Source organism: Limulus polyphemus, unplaced genomic scaffold, assembly GCF_000517525.1.
Source record: "Limulus polyphemus unplaced genomic scaffold, Limulus_polyphemus-2.1.2 Scaffold219, whole genome shotgun sequence".
Lineage (NCBI taxonomy): Eukaryota > Metazoa > Arthropoda > Merostomata > Xiphosura > Limulidae > Limulus > Limulus polyphemus.
The window spans coordinates 782,987-792,147 of record NW_013665829.1 but is presented as its reverse complement, the minus strand read 5'-3'; the positions used below and the strand labels follow the sequence as shown (position 1 = coordinate 792,147).

The following is a 9,161-nucleotide window of genomic DNA, read 5'->3' as shown; positions in this document are numbered from 1 at the left end:
AAGATAGAAAACAGTAGTTTCAGAAGGATCATTTGATATTGTTAAGCAAGTTATAATTTTTTCTATTATGACATCATCATCTATATATATGTATATATAAAGCACAAAAATCTGTGTGTCTTTTTGTCCATTATCTAACTACTCCTAGGTCACTGGGCCAATCTCAACCAAATTTTGTGGGATGGTAGTTTGGGGGGCAGGTTAATGGGGTTTTGCAGTTTCTTCCACACACCCCCATTATTGCTGTTATTGAACATTTGTTATCTTTGATATAAGTTAACGTTAACTACATTCATAGATGGTGCCACATCCTTACACAAAAAAAAGCAAACTTCATTACATTTTACATAACACAACATACACAGTGTGGGGGAAGGCACACAAACATCTTATATTTCTCACAGTGTGTGCTAGCACTCACTATGGAGGAATGCAATGAAAAAAATGACTGCCACCATTGCAGTAATACATAAATCAGCTGATGTTTCTACTCCAACAGCCACCATAAGGCTGATATCAAAAGCTGTTTCTTGAGTTATACTCACTTCCCACTTTTACCGATGACCTTTCAACTTTGGCCTATAAGACACTTCTGTGGTCAATTAACTAATCATGTGAAACATTGTGGATGGACATTAGGAGCTGGGTGTTGAAAGTGGGTAACAGAAAGCACCCCTATCATCACTTCTTTGACCGCTACTTCTTCCTACAAAGTCACTCTGATCATTGTATAGTGTTTACCATGTTTTAAGTATATACATAGAGTTTTTATAGCTCATACAAAACTTTTGGTGAGTTAATAATGAATACTATAATAATATATGTTATGTTATAACTATATTGCATGAAAGTTAGGATTTTTGTGTTATTTATCATTGCATGTATCTCTACATTTTTTATGTTCATAACCCAGACAGAAGATGGGCACCTCAGCTTTATTTAAATATTTGAAAGATATATATGTTATTTTGAGCTGAATAAATTTAGCACATATAGCAAGAATGTTTAGAAGGTCAGTAGAAAATTATATTGTTTTCATTTTTTTTTCAGCTTGCATGTCTAAGTTTTCTGCCGGTAGTGTTAATTATTATCCTAGCTTCCATGCCACAATGAATAAACTTGTGACTGAAAAATACCAGAAAGACTTGCGACGTTATCTTACCAGAAAGATTGGGTTCGAGGCAGTAATGAGAATAAGGTGTGCAAGAGGTAAGTTTTCAAAGTGAAAGCATATCTGTTAGAGTTTTCAATAAGCTATTATCTTTAAAGATGGAAACGAAAATATTGTGTTGCGTGTAAAAAAAATAACTATAAATTTAATGTTGTTGTAACCTGAAACTTGAGTTTGAAAAAAAACACCACATTGCTCTCAATCAATAACAAGTTCACATAGAATAGAGCTAAGTAACAAAATGAAGTTATTGTCTTAATATTTTAATTCCACACACGTTTCTTATGATTGCTATTCAAATATCACTAGTTGAAAGCTTGGGCACACTATTGCATCATCTTGGACCACTAAATTTTAAAATTCACCACATAATTGAATATATTAATATAAAGTTATTTTAGTTAAAGAAAGAAATAAAATTTAAAATCAGTAAATTATAAATGATTGTTTGACATTCATTATTTTTTGCTCTGTGTCACATTTAGACTACTGTTTATTAATGTTCCTAGGCTACCTAAGAATGAGATCTCATGTGATGTCATTTTACACATTGTAGACTGTAGGCCTAAGTGTGATTTCTTTTGTGCTTGCATTCCAGAATTCTGCATGATGGGTTTTAAAATGAAAACCAAACTCAATGGATTTAGTGTAGTTACTTTGTTTTTAATAATGTTTTATGTAATAAACATTATTATTTAGCTATTGGTGAATTTTTATATATACATTTTTTGGGAACACTTTAAAATTGGTTGGATACAATTACAGTTCAATTCCGGTAACTTTCAGGATGCCAGGTTTTTAATGAAATTATCAAGCCCTGGAAGAAGTAATACAGTTTTTAGGATTCTCATATATAAAAAAAAACGTAAAATTTTAGCAACATAGCACAGTAAGATATGCTGTACATCTATGAATGTGAACCCCAATTTTACATGTGTGAGTGTATCAAGTAACTGTTTACCATAATTTATGTTGTAAATGCTCAATATAGTTATGTAGCTTGTATTAAATGGAAAATACAAATAAATAGTATATCCAGAAAATGTACTGTGAATGGGTTTTAAGATGAACCTCAAATGTAAAGTCATTTATTCTAAATGAGTGTTTGTCACATATTAGATCCTGACTTACTGTACTAACCTATAGTTAAATTTTTATGTTATATTCGTTTTTATCTCTCTTTTGACACAGGTTTGTCTCTCCATACGTTCCATGGTAATTTCTTTGTTAGATCCACAGATTTGTTGTGTCTTCCTAATGTGAATCCTGATGCAGGTTATGGTATGCAGGTAGCCATAGAAGAGAGCTTGACCGATTACAAAAATGTTTGTTTTCAAGCTGCCGTTCTTTATACATCAACCAAAGGTATGTTAGTAATAACGTTTGATACATATCAGATAAAAGGATGTTGTTAATAACTTTTGACACACATTGCATAAGAGTACTTTGATAATAACCTTTTTAACTCGATTATGATGATGTGCTTCAGACTTAAGCATGTTACGTAACTCTCATTAAATTTCTTTTCATATAATAAAACCAGTGGATAAAATTGTTTAAAACTTGATAAGAACTTTGATAAAAGTATTTAGTTTGAGTAAAAATAAAATATTTAATTTGGATTTTTTCTACCATTTCTATCAAAAATATCGTTATTTAATGTAGTTATTTGCGCTCAGTTTCCAAATAGTTTACCAGCAAGGTGATTTTCATGTTAAGTATAAAAAATACTATTTTTTTACCTTACAATTTTCACATTTCACTTTCATAATTTGTACAACCTTCTAAATGAATATCAAAAGTTTTTTTAAGGTAAATGTTTATATTTTATTTGCTATTTTCTCTACAACATCACTAACTCCAACTATTGTCATCAACGTACAGTACAATGAAATGTTAAAAATTAAGAAATATATATATATATACCTTTTATCTCTTCATTGAATAATCTTAAAATATCTTTTTGGGGTCATTTGTATAATTTGATGTCTTTACATTTTCACTTAGTTTATTTTTAATGTTTTATTTTCATTTCATTTGCTTTATTTTTGATTATTTAAGTTGACACACATCAACAGGTGCCTGCAGGCGATATAACGTTATCACCAGAAGAAACTTTTTAACCCACAACAAAATGGTGGTTGCACTTGCTAACTTTATGAATGCCTGTTGATTGAGGAAAAATCAGAATAGATTTAAAAAATAATTAAAAACCTTTCAAGTATAAGTTTTAAACATAAATAATGCATAACTAAAATATAAAAGTAAGACTTAAATGCAACTTAACTGTCTATCAAATTAATATGTATAAGGCGAGAAAAATAACCAAGTGCTAGGGACCCCGCTCTTAACAATGGACTAAGCTTTATTTCACTTCATTTGTAAATGGATATATATATATGTCTACATTTACTGTTAATTTGGCAACTTTCCAACAGAATATCAGCTCTTTTTATTGGTTATAAGCTTGACATTCAACTTAAAACTGTCGCTTAGCAACAGAGCTTCTACTTTGGAAATAGGCATGGCTTATATAGAACTGAAAGAATTTTTACAATGTTTTCCTCAGACACAAGTTCTTGGAATTTCACTCGAGTTACTTGTAAACAAGCCATATACAAGTACTTTGAACATCTGCAAGAACACGTCTACATTACACACACACTTGTTTCTTGTATATCATATCTAAAGTTCAGGTATTTTGAATCACAAGATTGTCAGTTGACAACAGACTGAAATATTTAATTATTGTTTTAGAGGTTTCTTTTGAAATAAAGGAATGAAACAGATAATATAAAACTTTGAATTATAACATACTTGATTAATATAATTTCATTAAAATACATTGATAGTAAAGTGGTTTGATAGTGTCCAGGGTTTGTAATGAGAGATGGTACCTGAAACTGGTATAACTAAGTGGCAAGTGTTTAATCAAATAATAGATTTGGCTTCATATTTGATTTTTAGTAAAGGTTAGTTGGTAACAACAACTTACAAGTGTTAAGGTCTGTTGGTAACAAGTTTTGATACACATCATGGAAAAGTATGTCATTTCTAAGTTATTTTTAATGTATTAAGTAAAGGTTAAAATAACACTCTTCAGATACTTTTAGCATTTTTATTTACAGTACTAAATGCTATCTCTGTACAGTTTTTTTTAAACAAATTATGATCATTTGGTATATTGCTTAGATCGTTGTCTTTGCAATATTTTTCATTCCAGGCAGATATAGTTTTGTATATATGGTCAAATTAGATAATATGCTGTTACATCTTACCATTTAATGTGTTATCAGTGAGCATTTGTTATAGCATTATATTGTTTAATGCAGTGGTTCCCAGCTTTTTTCCAACAGAGGACCAGTTAGACTTGGTCTTAAAATTTCACAGACTGCTTTGTACAATTTTATATTTTTAAAATACTTTAAAATTACATTACAAATTAATATACTTCAGCAGCTGTATCTTAAAGCATTTTTTTTTTCAACTGTCTTGCTTACTGGCTGAAATCTCTGTGGATCACCAGTTGGGATCCACTGATGTAACTTACAACCTTGTTTTGTATTAGGTGGTGGTGCAGTATTATTTTGTTTAAAATACAACCTCATGTTGTCTGAGTAGGTGACTTATCACTTTGTTATTTGACATATAATCCACTTTGTTTGAATAGGTGATTTGATACTGTATCAAATAACACGTAACGCTACACTGTCTGAACAGACAGAGTTGTACTGTGTTTGTAACAAATGACACTGCATTGTCTGAGCTAGTGGTGTCATAATGTATTGTGTAGTGTATAATACCACACTGTCTGAGCAGATGATATGGTAATGTATTGTGTAACAAGAATATCCTGTTGTCTCAGCAGGTTATACTTTGTGATACTGTATTATTTAAACACCCGAATTTGTGTTGTAATTAATTATTTGGAATACTTTGTAATCTAGTGCTGTGACTAATTATCAGGTGAAAGAAGAATCAGAGTTCATACATTGAGTCTTCCAGTTGTAGCAGTTGTGACAGAAGTGCTTGGAAGTGCTGACCAGGAAAGCATAATTTGTCTCTTGGCAAAGATGGGTGAGTTGATTAGATCATATGTAAAAAATGCATATATTTAAAAATTGTAATTTAAAATTTTAATGTTTATGTATTACTGTAGCCAATTTACACCAATTTATGTGTATGTGTTCTTTCTTCTAGATATGTTTTTTTGGCTTAAGAGATTTGTAATAACAATTTGTTCTTTGAACAGATTTAGAAGACAACAGCAGTAAAGTACTGTTTGAGACCTGTTTTACCTGTAGAGTAATTTCCAGTTTTTTTATTTATTGTAGTAAAGAAACACTATAGTGCCAAAATATCAAAATAGTAAGAGTAAGCATAACTTTTATAAGATTAGTGACCCTAAGAAGATCCAAATTGGTTTTGGAATTGTAACAGCAAGTTTCATCATTAATAGTACATGTATTTTTTTCTTTACATTCTGTTTATGTAGTAAAAGTATGACAATGATCTGAATGCTGTTAATATGATGGTTAGGGATTCCCATCAAGAAGATATGTAATTTTTTAAACTTCCTTTCAAATGGGGTCATTTATTCAATGTCTTAGGAATAACTCAGAATAATGTACTTCAAAAGATGCTGTTCCTCTACTAAATCAAACAAAAAATCGGAGAAAGTTTTTTCCCATTTCTTATAATAAATACATTGATAGTATGAATGTCATGTTTATGCAGTATTTTTTTCTTTATAGCTTATATAAGGTACAAATGAAATACATATTTACTTATGTAAGATAAAAAATAAATTGATTTTGTTTTTAACCTACCAGTATTTACTTTTCTGTCTAGCGGTTGACAAAAGTATAACGTCACTTAGAGATGCTCGAGATGCTATGATCAACGCCTGCTGTGATCTGATAAGTACTTACCATAATACAATAGCAGCTGGTCAGACAGCAGGAGCACTTATGGTACCCTGCTGTGCACAGTTATTGCCTCTTTTTGTATTGGGATTATTGAAAAGTGTAAGTAAAGTTTAAAAAATTTGTAACTCGGTTAGAAATAGAACAAAAATTTTTAGTTTTTAATTTGTTTTTAAATGTTCAAATAGCTCCTTTTCGCATCAGAAAACAAAAAGTACCATGTAAACATTACTAGGAATAATAATGTACTTTTAAACGGGTATAGATAACATGAAAATAATGTGTTGAATGTGAAATTATATTACTGAAGTAATTTACAAACTAGAGGTCTGTTAAATTTTGTTACAGGTTGCATTTCGAGTAGGCATCAGCACGAAGTTGGATGAAAGAGTGTTTGCAATGGAACAGATGAAGTCTATGCCCCTGTCTTATCTGATGACATATATCTACCCACGAATGTATCCAGTGCATGCATTAGATGATAATGTAAGGAGACTGTCCTTTACATCACTAATTCCTTGATCCTTGTAATGTGTGGTCGTAATTTATTCATATTCTGAAGTTAGATGGTATGTTGTTTGAAAGAAACCAACAAATATGTTAAAAATTTTCTTTGTATTTGAATACATTTTTTCGGCAAAATTTTGTAAGTGTTAAAGGTAGGGAAGCATGGTTTTATTTATATTGATATGATTACAGTGTTTTGGTTTGCAGTATTATCAAATATTATTCCTTAATATTTTATTGTGTACATTTGAGTGTCATATTATTCTGTTGTTGTTTAGTTCAATTTTATTTCTTAATAAGGAAGTTTTGTCTGAAAATTACTTAAGTAGTTGTTTGAAAAATGTTTGATATTTTTTAACCTTAGAAGTCCCTGCAAATTGATGAAGGAAAAACAGTGCCACAGCCTCCTATCCTACAGCTAACTTTTGAAAAAATAGATCCTACAGGAGCATACCTTCTTGATACGGTAGTTTTGATGTATCTGTATCTGGGAAGGGGCATTAGTGATCACTTCTGTTCTACTGTCTTGGGAATATCAACATTCAGAGCAATCCCAGAGGGAATGGTAAGTTATGTTTTTAATGATTTATTGAAGAAGTAGAGAAAAAAAGTCCACCTTTCAAAAGTGCTCGGGTTATATGGTTTTATACATTTCTATCAAGACTTCTTGAACCTTCGTGTTTTTCTAACATCATAAGTATAATGTTACATTTATGTGAAACATTCCCTTAAAGTTTTCAGAATTCACACTCAGAGCTGCAAGTTAGAGAATAGGCTATGTAAGTCTGAATAAAAGCTAACACTAGGTGGTATCTTACTTAAGTAGGCATATTTTCAACTAGGAAACATTCTGTACCTTTCATCTACTGTTACTTAGACATTAGTGCCTGCTCTGTATGTACAACACTTGTCGGTTTTGTTCTGTTTGTTTTATATAAATATTCATTGAAAATGTGGAGATGCTGTTGTATTATACTTTTATTTTCTGTTGGTTTTCAAGTTAACATAATGATTTTGGCTTATTCATATCTAAACATTAGTAAATTTCATCAAATGGTATTCTCAGTTGATCAAAATTTTTTGGTAAACATATTTTTAGTAATTCTTAATAAAGAAGTACCAGGAGAAAAAAACACATTACAAAATTATCCAGTAAAAAAATAAAATTACAAAACTTGTGGAGTGTGTCATTTTACAGAACAATCTTAAGATTTTTAAGAAATGTCTTAAAATTAAAACTCGTGCAAATATTGTACTCCTCTGTTTTGACCATGTTAATTGTTTCTAATTTCATACCTAAGGTGCAAGTCTTTTTAAGATTTTCTTTTTGCTAGATGTCAAATACAAAGCTAATATACTACATACAGTCATTTGGTGTAAAAAAACTGTGTCTAAGTATTGAATTTTTTCACATTTAAAGAAATCCAATAATTGAAGTATTTTTATGAAGTAGTCTTTTTTTTTTTTAGGGCTGAATTGAGGATAACTTCATTCTTAATCTACTTTTCATGAAGAAAGATCTCTCTTCCTAAAGTGTTTAATTTATCATGTTGTTGTAAGTGTATTTTGTTTACATTTTTGATTCTATGTGCATTAGCAAGTATAATGAACGTTGAATATATTTTTGCAGACTGAACTACCTGAGCTGGACACACCAGAATCACTTAGGCTTAGAAATTTCATATCTTGGCTTCTTTCCCAACGGCCCTTCCATACTCCTCTACTAATTCTGAGGTATGATTGCCTGTATATTTTAGTTTTAAGAGTCCTGTAAAGACCAACCTTGAAGAGAATTTTAATTTGCACTTACCTTGTAGATTTTTTTGTAAAACAAAAACAACATTACCCTAGGTCAGGGGTTCCCAAACTTTTTAGAATCACGACCCACTATTCATGACCACAGTTTATGGCGATCCACTCAAATTTACTGGGCAAAAACATATGAAAGAATATAAAAAATATTATTTATTCTTATTCACGTATTTCAATTACATTTAAAAATACTTACGTATTTTCAATAACATTTCCAGAACTTATAAATACTATCTAATGGATTAATAATGAGGCATGTGTGAAGGATGTGCTTGTTTCTTGTTACTGTCAAGAATGACATTGACATCAACATCAATGTGGGTTAGTTTCAGGCGTAAGGAATTTGACAATTGAAGTTTATTTCGGAATTTGTTTTTGATTCCTACCATTGCCGAAAATCCAACTTCACAATGATATGAAGATGAGAAAGGGAGAAGTACCTTCAAAGCTTCAGTGGAAAGGATTGGGTATGGTTTTCGAACAGACACCCAGAACTGTATCAGTTTTCTGCTGTTAAAGTTTATTTCTAATGAAGCGTCCTCAGATAAATCAAAAAGTTCTTCCTCAGCTTTTGTCGATATCCCACTCGTTATGTCAGGCTGAAAGGGGTTCATAATCCATTTTTTCTCTTGGATATTTTTCATTTCTTCAAGGAAATAAAACTCAAAACTCTCTTTCAGCTTATTCAGATATCTCAATGATTATATCGTCATCAACTTTTGCTTCATTCTCCATTACAAAGGTTT

At 30.6% G+C, this 9,161-nt stretch overlaps 1 protein-coding gene across 3 annotated transcripts in view; it reads left to right on the top strand.

The window, feature by feature from the left end:
• Nucleotides 1-9,161, top strand: part of LOC106478515 (protein transport protein Sec24A-like) — a 55,684-nt gene that overhangs the window by 39,806 nt on the left and 6,717 nt on the right. For all 3 annotated transcript variants that reach the window (XM_022382132.1, XM_013939064.2, XM_022382131.1), the window contains exons 17-23: nt 1,051-1,209; nt 2,363-2,536; nt 5,138-5,248; nt 6,023-6,198; nt 6,445-6,582; nt 6,968-7,168; nt 8,234-8,337. In XM_022382132.1, the coding sequence (XP_022237840.1) occupies nt 1,051-1,209; nt 2,363-2,536; nt 5,138-5,248; nt 6,023-6,198; nt 6,445-6,582; nt 6,968-7,168; nt 8,234-8,337 (1,063 nt within the window). The remainder of the gene's footprint in view (nt 1-1,050; nt 1,210-2,362; nt 2,537-5,137; nt 5,249-6,022; nt 6,199-6,444; nt 6,583-6,967; nt 7,169-8,233; nt 8,338-9,161) is intronic.